The 19,993-nt window shown below is 40.6% G+C and overlaps 1 protein-coding gene across 7 annotated transcripts in view; it reads left to right on the top strand.

Moving 5' to 3' along the window:
* kdm4c (lysine (K)-specific demethylase 4C) overlaps positions 1-19,510 on the top strand; it is a 70,360-nt gene extending 50,850 nt beyond the window's left edge. For 3 of the 7 annotated variants that reach the window (XM_061905534.1, XM_061905501.1, XM_061905507.1), the window contains exons 16-23: positions 2,277-2,332; positions 2,402-2,510; positions 8,727-8,921; positions 10,884-11,057; positions 12,500-12,619; positions 17,201-17,293; positions 18,579-18,635; positions 18,783-19,510. In XM_061905534.1, coding sequence (XP_061761518.1) covers positions 2,277-2,332; positions 2,402-2,510; positions 8,727-8,921; positions 10,884-11,057; positions 12,500-12,619; positions 17,201-17,293; positions 18,579-18,635; positions 18,783-18,950 — 972 coding nt within the window. In that variant the 3' untranslated portion in view covers positions 18,951-19,510. The remainder of the gene's footprint in view (positions 1-2,276; positions 2,333-2,401; positions 2,511-8,726; positions 8,922-10,883; positions 11,058-12,499; positions 12,620-17,200; positions 17,294-18,578; positions 18,636-18,782) is intronic. The other 4 variants (XM_061905516.1, XM_061905525.1, XM_061905551.1 and 1 more) reach the window with 4 other exon arrangements.
* Positions 19,511-19,993: the final 483 nt, after the last annotated feature.

Raw genomic sequence — 19,993 nt, 5'->3', positions numbered from 1 at the left:
GTTTGGACTGAGCCTTCGACCGGAAGTACAGTTGCCGTTTCACTTGCTAGCCGTCCATAGCGGTTGTACTCGTGTGGATTCTTCATTCATCACGCCAAACAATGTTTGTAAGTTTCACAATATAACTAAAACTATTGCTCCTTTTCAGATGAGCAATTCTAAACATGTGTAGCATTTTAAATTCCGGACTATTAAGCCGCTAGTTTCAACCTGGCAGCATTTAATACGGTGCGGCTGATTTATGGAGTTTTTTTCGCTGACGACCATAAAAAGGTGTGTTACGGTTTGTGCTACACCGCCATCTTTAATGAGTTTGCTCACAGCAGTATCCTTCCATTTTGTGGTTTGAACCCGAAGTGTTGGTGTCGTTGAGTCTTCTAGCTGCCAAAACGCCACCGTTTGGCGGATTGGAAAGCGAGCTTCCACAGCCAGTGAGTCCAGTGCGGCTAATATTTGGGAAACAAATCCTTTAAGAATTTAGTGGGTGCGGCTTATATACCAGTATGTTTTGTAGTTTGGAAAATACGGTAATCTTCCACCAAATAGGGAGCAAAAACATGTTATTTTGTAGAGTAACAGATACTACATTGCTTCATTTGGAAACAATTAAGGTATGAAAATAAACCTTTAAAGAATATTCCTGTGTAAATTACTCATTTTACAACGTATATATCTGTGATTTATAGTCCGGTGTGGCTAATATATGGGAAACAAATCCTTTTAGAATTTAGTGGGTGCGGCTTGTATACCACTATGTTTTGTAGTCTGGAAAATAGGCTAATCTTCCACCAAATGGGGAACAAACATGTTGTTTTGTAGACTAACAGATACTACATTGCTTCATTTGGAAACAATTAAGGTATGTAAATAAACCTTTACAGAATATTTCTGTGTAAATTACTCATTTTACAACGTATATATCTGCGGCTTATAGTCCGGTGCGACTAATATATGGGAAACAAATCCTTTTAGAAGTTAGTGTGTGCGGCTTATATACCAGTATGTTTTGTAGTTTGGAAAATACGGTAATATTCCACCAAATAGGGAGCAAAACATGTTATTTTGTAGACTAACAGATACTTCATGGCTTCATTTGGAACAATTAAGGTATGTAAATAAACATTCACAGAATATTTCTGTGTAAATAACTCATTTCACAGCCTATAAATCTGAGACTTATAGTCTGGTGCGGCTAATATATGGGAAACAAATCCTTTTAGAATTTAGTGCGTGTGGTTTGTATACCAGTATGTTTTGTAGTCTGGAAAATACGCTAATCTTCCACCAAATAGGGAACAAACATTTTGTTTTGTAGACTAACAGATACTACATTGCTTCATTTGGAAACAATTAAGGTATGTAAATAAACCTTTACAGAATATTTCTGTGTAAATTACTCATTTTACAACGTATATATCTGCGGCTTATAGTCCGGTGCGACTAATATATGGGAAACAAATCCTTTTAGAAGTTAGTGTGTGCGGCTTATATACCAGTATGTTTTGTAGTTTGGAAAATACGGTAATATTCCACCAAATAGGGAGCAAAACATGTTATTTTGTAGACTAACAGATACTTCATGGCTTCATTTGGAACAATTAAGGTATGTAAATAAACATTCACAGAATATTTCTGTGTAAATAACTCATTTCACAGCCTATAAATCTGAGACTTATAGTCTGGTGCGGCTAATATATGGGAAACAAATCCTTTTAGAATTTAGTGCGTGTGGTTTGTATACCAGTATGTTTTGTAGTCTGGAAAATACGCTAATCTTCCACCAAATAGGGAACAAACATTTTGTTTTGTAGACTAACAGATACTACATTGCTTCATTTGGAAACAATTAAGGTATGTAAATAAACCTTTACAGAATATTTCTGTGTAAATGACATATTTAACAACAAATATATATCTGCGATTTATAGTCCGGTACTTTAAAAATGTACTGGCTTATATACCGATGGACTTGATAGTCCGAAAAATACGGCATACAAAATCTACATGGCTTTTTTGTTTTGCCTATTCCTTCACCTCATACAAAACAGCGCTAGCTTTAGATATTTGAAGCTCTCACAAAGATGTCGTTCATGCCGCGTGCTACCTGACAAAATAAGCCTCAAATCACCGCCAGTGCTCCTTCTTAGAAACACGCCGAGTAAAAAACGCTAACTCTTTAAACCTTTTGAAATCGAATGAGTGAGCACAAAACCATTTTCCCGGGGACAGACTTGAAAGCAGCCTGGTTTAAAACCTCCCTCTCAATATTTCTTCAGGAATGCTGTCTGTGTAACCTCAGAGGCGGAGCGCTGAAGAAAACCCAGAACGACAAGTGAGACAATTCTTCTGTTGCGTGACAAGCCGAGCAAGTGTTTGAGCGTCTGAATCCCGTGTTTGTCAGGTGGGCCCACATCATGTGTGCGGTGGCGCTGCCCGAGGCCCGGTTCAGCAACGAAGCCAAGCGGGGTCCCATCGACACCAGTATGATACCCATGCAGCGCTACAAACTGGTAAGCAGCTCTCTACTGGCGTGCACTGCTGCAGGCTGTGTCTAATTAATGAAGTCTTCACAACTCCAATTAGTGGCGTGAGACCAACATGCCCGCCATCAAAGCCAGATAATGAAGCACCGGTGGGTGCCAGAGTTGAATTTTTTTGGTTAATGAGAGAACCCCGGTGTGTCTCGAGAGACTTGACATGTTAGCACCACACTTAGCACGGCCCCTCAAAGCAAAGTAGCGGGCGAGGGGCTTCCGGACTCCACTTGGTAGCCAAGAGCAGGGCTGGGCAAATATTTTTACTCGGGGGGCCACATTGACAGAAAGAATGCGTAACAGTATCAACCATTACTTTTGGTGGCGCCTTCTCGCTGTCGATGTGAAAATACATTTCAGGAGCGAGTGCTGCAGAGAGTGAAGAAAAGTCACCTCCACAGTATGGCAGTTTTTTGTCATTTATTTAAACGGACCATAGTCCTTAGCCACGCTCATCTTTTCTTATCAACACACCTACGTTCCCTATTGGGATGCACCCAAACAACAGGTAAGAACTAAAGTGCAGGACTGTATAACTAAAGTAAATAACAAAATATAACAAATAATAATTTGGTCCAATAATGTTTAAATAACAGGTTTCTCTAAGTTTTCTTACTTTATTAGGCATTTCTTAAATATTCATTTTTGTTTTACTTTAAAGATTTCATTGCCAAGTGTTTATTATAATTTTAGAATTTTGTTGACGCTTACTATATGTTTTCCATGCTTGTGTTGATGTTTCATTTACTTTTTGCCTTGATAGCTGAGGGGATTATATTCATAGGAAAGTTACATTTGAAATAAAAAATTTAATATTTACTCTATTTCTCTCCCACTCCGTATTTCCATTGGTGATAAAAAATATCAATAATTATCTATATCAACCAATATTAAAAAAAGTATATCTTGATACAGTTTCCAGCACATCGCCCAGCCCTAATCAACGTCCTATTTAATACCAACGTGTTAACAATTAGCTAAACTGTTCACCTTGTATGCGGCCGCCCTCCCGACACGCACACACTCAGGTCACTAGCCATGTGGTGCACTCACAGTTTGAAATCACGAACCTCCCTAACTTTTAACAGCCACCTCGCTACAATGATTAGAAATAGAACATAAAATCCACTGTACCTCCTTGGTTATTAATCTTCAACGGGAGAAAGGGCGTGGGAGGAGGCAGTTTGGACAACTCTGTATATATATTTCCTAAAAGAGGGCGTGGGAGGAGGCAGTGTGGACAATGCTGTATATATATTTCCTAAATGTTTGAAGCCACACGTTGCTTGTCTATTGCTTTTCGTGGACTCATGTTGAGCTAGAAAAGTGCAAAACACCAAAAAGGCACAGAAAGTAGCCCTTAGCACAGTAGCTAGCACCAGCACTGCTCTGTTGACTAAATGAGCACGGGAGATGGATGGATGTGCTGCCAGACACATAATGGGAGGATGAAACGTTTGTAGGACAAAGCATAATTGGATGTTTTGTAAAGGGAAAAGTTTGAACAATAAATGGAGGTTCCTTTATCCAGGGCCACATGGCAGTTATGTATACTATATACTATTACTAAACTATTTTTAATTCATTTTATTAGTAGATTTTTTTTTAAACTTAAAACTGAAAAATATATATTAAGTTGCAATAATTTCACCACAAAATGTAGCCAGAATTTTACTGTAAAATGTTGGTTTTTAACCGCAAATCAACAAGTGTAGATTTTTTCGGTGTATTACTGTAAATGCCAAAATGGCCCCACAATTTATCCATCCATTTCTACCGCTTATCCCTTTCGGAGTCACGGGGGGTGCTGGAGCCTATCTCAGCTACAGTTTGTTACAGTAAAAAAATACAGGTTTTTTTTCATTTAGAGAAAAATGCTGTAAAAAGCACAGTAAAAGTCACAATTTGACCAACAAATCTATTGCTGCTTTTACATTGCACAATTTGATGGATAACTTGCTTTGACATCATTATTATTACTATTTATTTCTATTGAAATTTAAAAAAAAATGTTTGATCATATATTTTTGCATAATTAGAAAATATTTAAATTAATATAATTTGACATTACATGGAGTACTTATACTGTATATTTTTTTCTCACAAAATTTTGATTTTCATTTTTCCATTTATTTATTTATTTCAGGCAATGACATAAAAAGTACAAAGTTGACAACACATAATAATATAAATGAATATAGTGCAAAAGGTAATTTACAGTATGTAATGGTCCATGGTTCAATCCCCACCTAGTACCAACCTCGTCACGTTCGTTGTGTCCTGAGCAAGACACTTCACCCTTGCTCCTGATGGGTGCTGGTTAGTGCCTTGCATGGCAGCTCCCTCCATCAGTGTGTGAATGGGTAAATGTGAAAGTAGTGTCAAAGCGCTTTGAGTACCTTGAAGGTAGAAAAGCGCTACAAAAGTACAACCCATTTATCATTTATCATTTATTGTCCAGTTTTGCCTGAAAGGTAGTGGAAAGAAGATCATTTATTCAATCCCACCCCAACTTTGCCATTCAGTGATTATTTCCATGAGTTTCCCTCTTACTTTGTTTAAGGATTATAATAAAAATGTTGTATCATACTGGCATTACCACAGCTAACAATCATTATTACACTGTAACAAAAATTTCTATCAACCATGTAGGAAGAATGAATATAGCAACAATGGTAGTAGACAATATAGCAACAATGGTAATAGTAAAAGGGACGGCGTGGCGCAGTGGGGAGAGTGGCCGTGCGCAACCCGAGCGTCCCTGGTTCAATTCCCACCTAGCACCAACCTCGTCACGTCCGTTGTGTCCTGAGCAAGACACTTCACCCTTGCTCCTGATGGGTGCTGGTTGGCGCCTTGCATGGCAGCTCCCTCCATCAGTGTGTGAATGTGTGTGTGAATGGGTAAATGTGGAAGTAGTGTCAAAGCGCTTTGAGTACCTTGAAGGTAGAAAAGCGCTATACAAGTACAACCCATTTATTTATTTATTTATTTATTTATTTATTTAGACAACATAACAACAATGGTAATAGACAACATAAAAACAATGGTATTAGACAACATAGCAACAATGGTAATAGACAACATAACAACAATGCTAATAGACAACATAACAACAATGGTAATAGACAACATAACAACAATGGTAATAGACAACATAGCAACAATGGTAACACTTTGAGACGGAGTACAGAGTACAACAGCAGGTCAAATTAAATTAGAAAAAATACATTTAGTAAGGAAAGCTATTTATTGATAAATATTACGTCCAGGCTCTAAAGGGCCAAATAAAATGAATTGGCATCCTTGAGTTTGACACCTGTGCTTTAGTTTTGTGCAAATGTCACTTCACGTCTAAAACATTTGAGCATAACCTCATCATATCTTCCAATAAACTTGTAGCAAAAACTAACGGTCCAGCATTATCAGTGAAGACTGGAGGTGATGTTGCCATGGCAATGAGAGATGCTATTATCCTCCTGTGAAACTTAAGATGGACATGTTCTGGGTGTTCATCCTCTTCTCACATCCTCCACGTGCTTTGAGGCCAGCCCTGGACCCGTTGCCCCTGCAGCAGCAGCCCACTACATTCATAATTGACTTTCTCTCTCCCGCGACATCCATTATTTACTGTGGGAATGTTCTTCACACCTGGCTGCACGTCGCTACTAGAACACGCCCCAGAGAGGGCACAGGTCTGGCCTGGAGAGGGTTAGGGTCCCACTGTAAAACATAAAAGTCCCTCCACGTTGTCACACTGCTCCGGGATGTCATGCAGCGCGTTTGTCCAGCAGTGACCTCACGCAGACGCAGGACTGTGCAGTCACAGGACTGTGCAGTCACAGGTCTGTGCAGTCACAGGTCTGTGCAGACACAGGTCTGTGCAGACACAGGACTGTGCAGTCACAGGTCTGTGCAGACACAGGTCTGTGCAGACACAGGTCTGTGCAGACACAGGACTGTGCAGACACAGGTCTGTGCAGACACAGGTCTGTGCAGACACAGGTCTGTGCAGACACAGGTCTGTGCAGACACAGGTCTGTGGAGACACAGGTCTGTGCAGACAGAGGTCTGTGCAGACACAGGACTGTGCAGACACAGGTCTGTGCAGACACAGGACCGTGCAGACACAGGACCGTGCAGACACAGGACCGTGCAGACACAGGACCGTGCAGACACAGGACCGTGCAGGCACAGGACCGTGCAGGCACAGGTCCGTGCAGGCACAGGTCCGTGCAGGCACAGGTCCGTGCAGGCACAGGACCGTGCAGACACAGGACCGTGCAGACACAGGACCGTGCAGACACAGGACCGTGCAGACACAGGACCGTGCAGACACAGGTCTTTGCAGTCACAGGACCGTGCAGTCACAGGACCGTGCAGTCACAGGACCGTGCAGTCACAGGACCGTGCAGTCACAGGACTGTGCAGTCACAGGACTGTGCAGTCACAGGTCTGTGTAGACACGCCCACCATGGTCCTGCATGCCAGTCAGGATGGTGGAAGTGTCCGTGACAGGCAGCGCATTCGGTCCACAATGGAGGAGGCGTGGAACATGCAGCACGCAGACTGCTGGCGGACGTCCCTCGGTGCTGCCGGAGCAGAGGAGGTCACATTACTAAGAAAATAGTTTAGAATAAGGACTTTATATAAGCTCTCAGTTGTAAAAATTCCAAAGAAGACAATATTGTTTGTTCTGCAGTTTTAAAGGCAAAGAAAACATTTGAATTATACAACCTAAACCAGGGGTGGCCAAACTTTTTGTGTGTGTATATGTATATGTATATATTTTGATGGGTTAGGGTATATGTATACGTACACATACATACATATATATATATATATATATATATATATATATATATGCGTGTATGTATATATATATGTATATATATATATAAATGTAAATATATATGTGTGCATATATATAGGTATATGTGTATGTATATATGTAAATGTGTATATATATGTGTGTATGTATTTATGTATGTATATATATGTATGTGTATATTTATTTTAGTATATGTGTTTGTATATATGTGTGTATGTCTCATTGGGATTTTGTTTTTTTTGTTCTTGTCGTAGCCTACAATGGCTGATTTCACTGTAGCATTTTCTATACATTTTCTGAAAATTTAAATTTTGGCCATCATTTTTCGAAAATGGGTCGAATTTGCGTGAATTGGCACGATCATAAAATGGCAACCTCCTGGAGGGACTGACTGATAATGATAATGCGACAAACATGAGTTTGACACTCCTGTCCTAGGTGTTGGACAATTTTCTTTTCTACATATTCCCATAGAGTGGAACCTCCCTTTATGAACTTAATTGGCTCTCAAACAGGGTGCGTAAATGGAAAGGTTTGTATAGTGAAGCAGCATTTTCTATAAGGAACAATGTAAACATGAATAATTGATTCCAAACTGGGCAAATGTTTGAACACAATATAAAGTGCATAAGTAAACATAACAAGTGAAAAAGTCATCAACCAGAGAAGTCACTATGGTGCCCTCACAAACAAAATCACAAACATTTCTTAACCGTATTGCTGCAATAATAAACATTTAGAAAAGTAAAATGCACACACGTTATAAACGGCGGAGAACTGACAATAAGCACAGGGAGGGGGAAGGTTTCTGCGTGTTTGTGCTTTGCAACAAAAAGAAGAGATAGTGTCTTCTCCCCTGATGTGATATCATTCTGTTCTGGCATCTCTTCCCAGAAAAGCTCGGCCTCATCACAATTAAAAGTTAATATGGTTACTTACCGGGCTGTCTTGTGGTCACGCTTGTGAGAGCCATGAATGTACCCCTCGCAAATGCCCTTTTTATTTTTTTTTAACTCCACTCGGGTTTTTGGAAACTCTCGTTGAGTTAGAAAAATGGACAAAACTTGTCCAAAGGTGAAAGAACAAGGAGACAAGCTGAGTGTTGAGACCTGTGCAGCAAGTCAAGTGGAAGGCTGTTTGCCCTGCTTCCTTGCCTGCAGGCACCGGAATAAAGTCTTTGCACACACTGACACGTTTGATGGCAAAGTTTGTAAATGGAAACGTTGGCATATAGAGAGGTTCATAAATCAGGTTCGACAAAATATCAATATTTCTTTGTGCGCCAGCCCCTTTCAATATTGGTAGTTCTGTGTCAGCTGTGAAAGAAAGAGTAGTCACTGTTGTGCTGTGTGTGTTCACAGAAGTGCATCTATTGTCGCAAACGCTGGGTGGGCAAGCGGCAGGCGGGGGCCTGCATCCAGTGCTCCTGTGGCCGATGCCCCACCTCCTTCCATGTCACCTGTGGCCACGCTGCTGGGGTCCTCATGGAGCCGGATGATTGGCCCTATGTGGTGTCCATCACCTGCCATAGACACCTGTCCCACAGCTCTTCACCTGTAAGTCCTCACGGAGCCTGATGATTGGCCCTATGTGGTGTTCATCGCCTGCCACAGACACCTATCCCACAGCTCTTTACCTGTAAGTTGTGGTCCTGGTGCTCTTTCAGCACTAGTGGCTGATGGCACCTGCACATGCAGTCTGGTATTAGGACACCTCTAGGGAGTCTAAATGTACAGACCACCTGTCAAACTCCAGTCCCAGGGGCCAGATCTGGCCCACCACATCATTTTATGTGCTCCGCCACATTTAATCTGGCCTGACACATCATTTAAAGTGGACCACCACATCATTTATTGTGGTCCGCCACATCATTTATTTGCTGGTCTACCAAATATAAAATTGTGCGCCATATCATTTAGGTGTCCCTCCACATCATTTAAAGGCCTACTGAAATTAGATTTTTTTATTTAAACGGGGATAGCAGGTCCATTCTATGTGTCATACTTGATCATTTTGCGATATTGCCATATTTTTGCTGAAAGGATATAGTAGAGAACATCCACGATAAAGTTCGCAACTTTTGGTCGCTAACAGAAAAGCCCTGTCTTTACCGGAAGTCGCAGACGATGACGTCACCCGTTGATGGCTCCTCACATCCTCACATTGTTTTTAATGGGAGCCTCCAACAAAAAGAGCTATTCAGACCGAGAAAACGACAATTTCACGATTAATTTGAGCGAAGACGAAAGATTCCTGTTTGAGGATTTTGATAGCGACGGACTAGAAAAAACAAACAAACAAAAAAAAAAAACGATTGGATTGTGACGGATTCAGATGTTTTTGGACACATTTACTAGGATAATTCTGGGAAATCCCTTATCTTTCTATTGTGTTGCTAGTGTTTTAGTCGGAAGTGTGTGTCCACGGGTGTTTTGACGCCAGTGTCTCAGGGAAGTCGACGGCAGCTTTATGGACGGCGCAAGCTCAGCTGATCTCCGGCAAGAAGCGACTTTTTACTACAATTTTCTCACCGAAACCTGCTGGTCGACATTCGGTCGGGATCCATGTTTGCTTGACCGCTGTGATCCATAGTAAAGTTTAACCTTTGGGAATTTCAAACAAGGAATCACCGTGTGTTTGTGTGGCTAAAGGCTAAAGCTTACCAACTCCCTCTGTCTACTTTGACTTCTCCAATATTAATTGAACAAATTGCAAAAGATTCAGCAACACAGATCTCCAAAATACTGTGTAATTATGTGATTAAAGCAGATGGCTTTTAGCTGTGTGTGTGTGCAGCGCTAATATTTCATAACAGCCTGTGACGTCACGCGTACACGTCATCATTACGCAACGTTTTCAAGAAGAAACTCCCGGGAAATTTAAAATTGCAATTTAGTAAACTAAAAAGGCCGTATTGGCATGTGTTGCAACGTTAATATTTCATCATTGATATATAAACTATCACTGCGTGGTGGGTAGTAGTGGGTTTCAGTAAGCCTTTAATGTGATCCGCCACATCATTTTTAAGTGGTCTGCCACATCATTTTTAAGTGGTCTGCCACTTCATTTAAAGTGGTCCGCCACATCATTTAAAGTGGTCTGTCACATCATTTAAAGTTGTCTGTCACATCATTTAAAGTTGTCTGCCACATAATTTAAAGTGGTCCCCCACATCATTTAAAGTGGTCCGCCACATAATTTAAATTGGTCTGCCACGTCATTTAAAGTGGTCTGCCTCATCCTTTAAAGTGGTCTGCCACGTCATTTAAAGTGGTCTGCCACGTCATTTAAAGTGGTCCGCCACATCATTTCAAGTGGTCTGCCACACCATTTCAAATGAAAAGCTTCCATCCATATATATTGACTGTTAAAGGTGGCCCTTAATGAAGAGCAGTGTGACAGCTTTGATGTACACACCTGTCAGCATGTTCCAGAAGAAGATGGACATGTCTTGTTGGCCCTGAGGCAGGTGCAGGAACATTTATCCGATGGCTGCTCTCTGCTCCTCCTCACCTCAGCAGGAGCAGCGGGCGTGTCAGGCCGCGATCTCTCTGGGCCAGACGGTAATCTCCAAGCACAAGAACCTGCGCTACTACAGCTCCAAGGTCTCCCAAGTCACCTCCCAGGTCTTCTACGAGGTCATGTTTGATGACGGCTCCTTCTCCAATGACACCTACCCTGAGGACATCGTGGTGAGGACCACTGGTCTCCAAATATCACATCATCTCCACCTGCCCGTGTCAGCCTGTCCCGCACCTTCTTTACTTGTGTGTGATATCATGTGCGATACAGGCAGTCCTGCAGCGTGTTTACTTGTGTGTAATATCATGTGCGATACAGGCAGTCTTGCAGCGTGTTTACTTGAGTGTGTGATATCATGTGCGATACAGGCAGTCCTGAAGCGTGTTTATTTTGTGTGATATCATGTGCGATACGAGGCAGTCCTGCAGCGCGTTTACTTGTATGTGATATCATGTGCGATGCAAGCAGCCCTGCAACGTGTTTACTTGTGTGGGTGATATCATGTGCGATACAAGCAGTCCTGCAGCAAGTTTACTTGTTTGTGATATTATGTACGATACAAGTAGTCCTGCTACAAGTAACTACGCAAGTAGTTACTTGTGTGTGATATCATGTGCGATACGAGCAAGTCCTTCAGCGTGTTTACCTGTGTGTGATATCATGTGCGATACGAGCAATTCCTGCAGCGTGTTTACTTGTGTGTGATATTATGTGCGATACGAGCAATTCCTGCAGCGTGTTTATTTGTGTGTGATATTATGTGCGATACGAGCAATTCCTGCAGCCTGTTTACGTGTGTGGGATATCATGTGCAATATGAACAAGTCCTGCAGCGTGTTTACTTATGTGTGATATGTGCGATACTGGCTGTCCTGCAGTGTTTACTTGTGTGTGTGATATCATGTGCAATACAAGCAGCGTGTTTACTTGTGTGTGTCATATCATGTGCGATACAAGCAGTCCTGCAGCGTGTTTACTTGTGTGTGTGATATCATGTGCGACACAAGCAGCGCGTTTACTTGTGTGTGTCATATCATGTGCGATACAAGCAGTCCTGCAGCGTGTTTACTTGTGTGTGTGATATCATGTGCGACACAAGCAGCGCGTTTACTTGTGTGTGTTATATCATGTGCGATACAAGCAGTCCTGCAGCGTGTTTACTTGTGTGTGTGATATCATGTGCGACACAAGCAGCGTGTTTACTTGTGTGTGTGATACCATGTGCAACACAAGTGGCGTGTTTACTTGTGTGTGTGATACCATGTGCGACACAAGCACCTTATTTACTTGTGTGTGTGATACCATGTGCGACACAAGCAGCTTGTTTACTTGTGTGTGTGTGATACCATGTGCGATACAAGCAGTCCTGCAGAGTGTTTACTTGTGTGTGTGATATTATGTGTGAAACAAGCAGTCCGGTAGTGTGTTTACCTGCGTGTGATATCATGTGCGATACAAGCAGTCCTGCAGTCTGTTTACTTGTGTGTGTGATATCATGTGTGTACATCTATAAGTCAGCTCCACAAAGTGAGACCTTGGTCAGGATGGATGCAGATGACAAGGATGACTTGAGATGATCCAAAGTGATAGGAGACTGATGTTTGTGTTCCAGAGCAGAGATTGTGTCAACACGGGTCCTCCAGAAGTCGGGGAAGCGGTTCAAGTCAAGTGGCCCGACGGACTCTTCTACGGCGCCAAGTACCTGGGCTCCAACGTGTCCTACATGTACCAGGTATGGTGACCCTGGACTTAGACGTGCAGGTGGGAGTGTACATGTACCAGGTATGGTGACCCTGGACTTAGACGTGCAGGTAGGAGTGTACATGTACCAGGTATGGTGACCCTGGACTTAGAAGTGCAGGTGGGAGTGTACATGTACCAGGTATGGTGACCCACTAACACCCATGTGGACTTGGACATGAGAAGATGATGAGAGGGGAGTTGTGAGCGGCTGATGGGAAAGAAGAGCGTGCATTATTCAAAGTCTCTGAAATATTCACCAAGCCAAGAGACATGCAGCCTCCACTTAAATCTTTATTTAGTCCAACATTTCTTCTGCACTAATGCATCTGTGACGCACACATGCACTCTTTTGAGACAAGTGCTGCATTCAAGGACTTCTTCAAACTACCATCTCTTTGGAGCAGGATGCTAATGTTTTATATTCTCTTCATGGCCACTGATCTTTCTTCTCAGACTTGTAGTAATACACTGCTATCGTCCATGGGATTGATAAGACTGGAACTTGACAACATGCTTGTAGTCATCAGCAAAAAACTATATCAAATATATACATTACAAAATATTTCAGTCTAAACAACTCATTTCACAACGTATATATCCACCACTTAGAGTCTGGTGCGGCTTATATGTGGGAAACAAATCCTTTTACAATTTAGTGGGTGGAACTTGTATACCAGTATGATTTGTTGTCTGGAAAATACGGTAATATTCCACTAAATAGGAGAAAAAAACGTGTTATACTACATTGTGTTGTTTTGTAGACTAACATATACTACATTGTGTTATTTTGTAGACTAACAGATAGTACATTTTGTTTTTTGTAGACTAACAGATACTACATTGTTATTTTGTAGACTAACAGATACTACATTGTGTTATTTTGTAGACTAACAGATACTACATTGTGTTATTTTGTAGACTAACAGATACTACATTGTGTTGTTTTGTAGACTAAAAGATACTACATTATTTTATTTTGTAGACTAACAGATATCATATTGTGTTATTAGGTAGACTAACAGATACTATATTGCTTTATTTAGAACAATTATAGTATGTAAATAAACCTCTACAGAACATTTGTAATGGTGTGCAGGGTTTATATCGTCGGGATAATAGGGTACAAGTTGGGCAACAGACATCACACATGCGATACTTCAGTGAGTAAGAATAGTTTTGGTTATATTGTAAAACTTCCACACGTTGCTTGGAGTGATGAAAAAAGAATCCATGCGAGTAGAAACGCTATGGACGGCTTGAAGACTGAACCACACTAACTCCAGGTTCAAACCACGAAATGGAAAGACCCTGCTGTGTGCAAACTCATACAAAAGATGGCGCCGTAGCACAAACAATGACACACCTTTTTAAGAGTCTTTGCCTGTTTTTTTTCAATATGGCCGTCAGCAAAGAAAACTCCATAAATCAGCCACAGGGTTCAAAAGTAGCGGCCTATAGTCCGGAATTTGCATTACTTCTCATGTTTAGATTACTGTATTTTCCAGACTGCAAAACATACTGGTATACAAGCCGCACCCACTAAGTTCTAAAAGGATTTGTTTCCCATATATTAGCCACACCAGATTATAAGTCACAGATGTATACGTTGTGAAATTAGAAAGTTTATTTACATGCCTTAATTATTTCCAAACGGTGTCTGTAACAAGGCAGTAAAACGGGTGATCAAACAAAACAGAAGTCATGGTCATGGATCCACTAGCTGCGCAAGCCAGCTCTCAAATCAGCTAAACAGACTCAATAACTCCACGGCGACGTTTTGGTGAATTTATTGAGGAATTTGTGAAAGTGAAATATTACAAAAAGAATGTAAGTTAATAATACTAACATAGACACTCGTAAATGTGTTAGCGTATTAGCTTGCTTACATTACGATAGAAGGTACAAATATGCATGAAAACACTCCTACAGACCTCACACATGGGACGCTTTAGTAAGTACGAATTGTTTTAGTTATATTGTGTAACTTACAAATGCTGCTGCTATCAATAAGTATTATCACTTGTCCAAATATTCCTCATAATTCTTCTTCTTTGTACTTTGAACACTTTCTCTAAGTGGATCATGTCAGTACTTTATCTATCCATTCCATCATTGAATTGCACATACTGATATAATAAAGGTTTGAAGTGTTGTACGAGCATACAAATGTTTTAAATGACATTTTCCTCTGAGGTTATATTTCTCTTTTGTTGAGAAGAATTGTTGAACATTCTTGACCAGCAGGTTATAGTCTAACTCATTTTACATGTTTGCAAATGCAACAAATCGTTGAATTTCAATAATTGTGATTTAATAAATAGAATTCTCCATATTCAACATTATGTGTTATTATAACTGATATTTTTGTAACACAGTTAGTGAATAAATTGTACTTTTGTTGTTATTTCCCATATTTCTACACAATAAGTCGGATATGTAACACTAGTGAGCAGTAGAGAATATGAAGTGAATTTTGGTCCACAACATATTTTGATTTATTCATTATTGACATGTTTCTTCCTACTTTATGTTTATTTTTTACATGAGGTTTCCAGTTCATTTTATCATCTTTTATTACACCCAAAATATATTAATTTTACACTTTCAATGTCTACTCCGTCTATTTGTATTTGTGCTTGACTTTCTCTTCTACGTCTACCTAATAGCATTATTTTAGTTTTACTGAACATTTTAAGTCTGTTTTTGTCAAACCATCTTTCTAATTTTTTATAATTTGTATTATCTTCTGTGTTGTCCCCTGAACACAACACATCAAATGTAAATAAATGTAATCCTTTACAAATGTAAAGGAGTAGTCCTAGTATACTCCCAGGCCAAAATATTATGGTTTTGCGTCCATGCTTATGGACAAAACACACACCTGTGGACTACTATATACAAACCCCGTTTCCATATGAGTTGGGAAATTGTGTTAGATGTAAATATAAACAGAATACAATGATTTGCAAATCCTTTTCAACCCATATTCAGTTGAATGCACTACAAAAACAAGATATTTGATGTTCAAACTCATAAACTTTGTTTTTTTTTGCAAAAAATAATTATCTTAGAATTTCATGGCTGCAACACTTGCCAAAGTAGTTGGGAAAGGCCATGTTCACCACTGTGTTACATCACCTTTTCTTTTAACAACACTCAATAAACGTTTGGGAACTGAGGAAACTAATTGTTGAAGCTTTGAAAGGGGAGTTCTTTACCATTCTTCCTTGATGTACAGCTTAAGTTGTTCAACAATCTGGGGTCTTGTTGTCGTATTTTTGGCTTCAAAATTTTCAGCGGGAGCCAGGCCTGGACTACAGGCAGGCCAATGTAGTACCCGGTCTCTTTTACTTTGAAGCCACGGTGTTGTAACACGTGGTGTGGCATTGTCTTGCTGAAATAAGCAGGGGCGTCCATGATAACGTTGCTTGAATGGCAATATATGTTGCTCCAAAACTTGTATGTACCTTTCAGCATTAATGGTGCCGTCACAGATGTGTAAGTTATCCATGCCTTGGCCAATAATTCACCCCCATACCATCACAGATGCTGGATTTTGAACTTTGCGCCTATAACAATCCGGATGGTTCTTTTCCTCTTTGTTCCCGAGGACACAAATGTCCATAGTTTCCAAAAACAGTTTGAAATGTGGCCTCGTAAGACCACAGAACATCTTTCCACTTTGCACAGTCCATCTTAGATGAGCTCGGGCCCAGCGAAGCCAGCGGCGTTCCTTGGTGTTGTTGATAAATGGGTTTTGCTTTGCATAGCAGAGTTTTGACTTGCACTTACAGATGTAGCAACCAACTGTAGTTACTGACAGTGGTTTTATGAAGTGTGGTGATATCCTTTACACACTGATGTCTGTTTTTGATGCAGTATCGGCTGAGGGTTCAAAGGTCCGTAATATCGCTTACGTGCAGTGATTTTGTCCAGATTCTCTGAACCTTTTGATGATTTTACGGACCGTAGATGGTAAAATCCCTAAATTCCTTGCAATAGCTCGTTGAGAAATGTTGTTCTAAAACTGTTCAACACTTTGCTTACAAATATGTGACCCTCGGCCCATCCTTGTTTGTGAATTACTTAGCATTTCATGGAAGCTGCTTTTATACCCAATCATGGCACCCACCTGTTCCCAATTAGCTTGCACATGTGGGATGTTCCAAATAAGTGTTTGATGAGTATTCCTCAACTTTATCAGTATTTATTGCCACCTTTCCCAACTTCTTTGTCACGTGTTGCTGGCATCAAATTCTAAAGTTAATGATTATTTGCAAAAAAATGTGTTTATCAGTTTGAACATCAAATATGTTGTCTTTGTAGCAAGTTCAACTGAATATGGGTTGAAAATTATTTGCAAATCATTGTATTCAGTTTATATTTACATCTAACACAATTTCCCAACTCATATGGAAACATGGTTTGTATTTCAAGCTACAGTCCTATTTTTGCTAAGGTTGAAAAAATATATTTTTTAATGTGACTTTAATTGGTTTAAAGTGAATTAGATGATAAATAAATGTTGTCCTGAAGTTGTCAGCCCTAAACAAAGACTGGTGTGTCCCAGGTGGAGTTTGAGGACGGCTCTCAGGTGTTGGCCAAGAGGGACGACGTGTACACGCTGGAGGAAGACCTGCCCAAAAAGGTGAAGCGCAGACTTGTAAGTATTCCACTTCAAACACACACAGTGGAATTTCTCCAGTTGAATGCTTCTTTTGCAAAATGCCGCCCAAATGGTACCCTTTTTTCCCCGACTATATAAGCCCCACACTGTTATTATTACAAATATTCTGTGAAAGTTTATTTACTTACTATAGTTGTTTCCGAATGAAGCAATGTAGTATTTGTTAGTATACAAAATAACACATTGTAGTATCTGTTAGTCAAAATAACACGTTTTCCTCCCATTTAGTGGAAGATTACCATATTTTCCAGACTACAAAACATACTGGTATACAAGCCGCACCCCCTAAATTATAAAAGGATTTGTTTACCATACATCAGCCACACCGGACTATAAGTGGTGGATATATACGTTGTGAAATTAGTTGTTTACACATAAACATTCTGTAAATGTTTATTTACATACCTTAATTGTGTCCGTAACACGGCAGTAAAACGGTTGATCAAACAAAACAGAAGTCATGGTCATGGACCCACTAGCCACGCAAGCTAGCTCTCCAATCAGCTAAATATAGCTCCACGGTGACGTTTTGGTAAATTTACAAAACTGAAACAATACAAGAAGAATGCCTTTGTAAGCTAATAATACTAAAGTGTTAGCATATTAGCTAATGCTAATGACGCTAGCTTGATTACATTACGATAGCAAGCACAAATACGCATGAAAACACTCCTATAGACATCACACATGGGTGCACAAATACGCATGAAAACACTCCTACAGACATCACACATGGGGCATTTTCGTCAGTACGAATTGTTTTAGTTATATTGTTAAACTTAGAAATGTTGCTTGGATTGATGAATGAAGAATCCATGCGAGTAAAAACGCTATGGATGTGTAGAAGACGGAACAACACTAATATTCATCATGGCCGTCAGTGAAAAAAACTCCCTCAATTGGCTGCACCGTTTTAAAAGACGCAGGGTTCAAAGTAGCTCTTATATGTACAGTACTTCACATGTTGAGAATTGCACATTCCAACATGTCTGAAAAGGAGTAGGCAGAAGCGGAGCTTATTTATTTTTCCTCTCCTGTCATGATCATTTCCAACACATTTGTTCTTTCCTCTTTTCCAAGTCACATAAATAAATATCCATAAATCAGCCGCACTGTTTTAAAAGCCGGACGGTACAAAGCGTGGGGGGAAAGTAGCGGCTTATAGTCCTGGATTTACAGTAATTGTCAGCTTTTGAAGAAGTGTGAAGGAATTAATTATTTTGCTTTCTTCTCCGGTATTTTGTGGCCCCTCCCGCAAAAGAAGGACGAGCCACGCCCAGAAAAGAGGTGCGATAAGCAGACTTGCGTCATGTCCCAGGTATCCCAGTTCTCTTCTTCCCACCCCCGCCGCACTTCTTCTTACACTTTGACCTGGCCTGCTGTTCGATGCCGGAGATTCCACTGTGGCTGTCTCCCCCAACGTGGCCACCCGCGCTTCACCTGCCCTCTCTTTCTCTCTCTCCAGTCCACAGCCTCCAGCATGCGCTTCCAGGACGCCTTCTTCACCACGCAGGGCGAGAGGAAGCGCCATCGCACGCCCAACTCCCGCTTCCAGAAGGACTTTGTGGCCCTGCCAGACCTGCGCAGCCAGGCCAGGTGTGAGCACAAGGAATGCTCCCTCAAAGGGAAGTAGTGTGTGTGTGTGTGTGTGTGTGTGTGTGCGTGTGTGAGCGTGTGCGGGGGGGAATACCTATTTTCTGGACGAGACGTATTTCTCTGAGACGAGCTGAGGGCTGAGGCTCCGGTCGGATATTTTAACGCCATTTTGAGGTGGAGCTTCCTGATTGGACAGAGGAAAGGTCACCCGAGGTCGTTGCCTCCTTGCGCTTTCACGTCCGTCAGGGAGAAAACACTTTTTTTCTTTTTCTTTTTTTTTTTTTGTCCTGGTCCTCGCCATGGTTACCTGGGCGGAGCATGAGCGCTCCTTTACTTGCGGTCCTTCCTCACCTGTCACCTGCATGTCTGACACCGTCGCTTAACTGCTTCTCCCCGCTCGGCACCGCTGCTTATTCATCACAAGTCAGCTTCCCACGGCGAGGCGGACAGGAAGCGGCGGCACCGAGCGCACCATTACCACGTGGAACGCTACTTTGTCGGATGAAATTATTTAAGATTTTTATTTATTTTTGTGCTTGCTATAGATGAACTATTGCTAACTGCTGTATGAAAATAAAATGTTTTTTTAATTGCCAACGTCGCTTTCTTTTTCCTCAACAATCTGCATCAAAACTGTAATGTCGTTCAATGATCTTTTCATCAGTGCAGGTGGAAAAACAAAAACTAATGACATTTTCCACTAATTGGAAAATATAAAAAATGACATTTTCCACTAATTGGAAAAAAAAAAAACAAGAACTTATTTCATTTTCAACTCATTTTAAAAAACAATTACATTTTTAACTAATTGCATTTTTTTTTTTACATTTTCGACTAATCGTAAAAAAACAAAATACAATTTTCAACTAATTGTTAAAAAATACAAAAACATCATTTAAAGTGGTCCGCCACATAATTGTTCACAGACAGTTGGCTGTCTTTGTTTTGTTTTTGCTAAACCTGCAGCAGTTTGACTTTTTTACTTCTTATTGTTCTCTGCTGAAGTTAAACTTAGCACAATAAATGATTGTACACATGGTGGAAACAATTAGTAAATGCAAAAATAGTGGCAAAAATGAC

Source organism: Nerophis ophidion, linkage group LG01 (genome assembly GCF_033978795.1).
Source record: "Nerophis ophidion isolate RoL-2023_Sa linkage group LG01, RoL_Noph_v1.0, whole genome shotgun sequence".
Classification (NCBI taxonomy): domain Eukaryota; kingdom Metazoa; phylum Chordata; class Actinopteri; order Syngnathiformes; family Syngnathidae; genus Nerophis; species Nerophis ophidion.
This window is presented reverse-complemented; position numbering and strand designations above follow the sequence as displayed.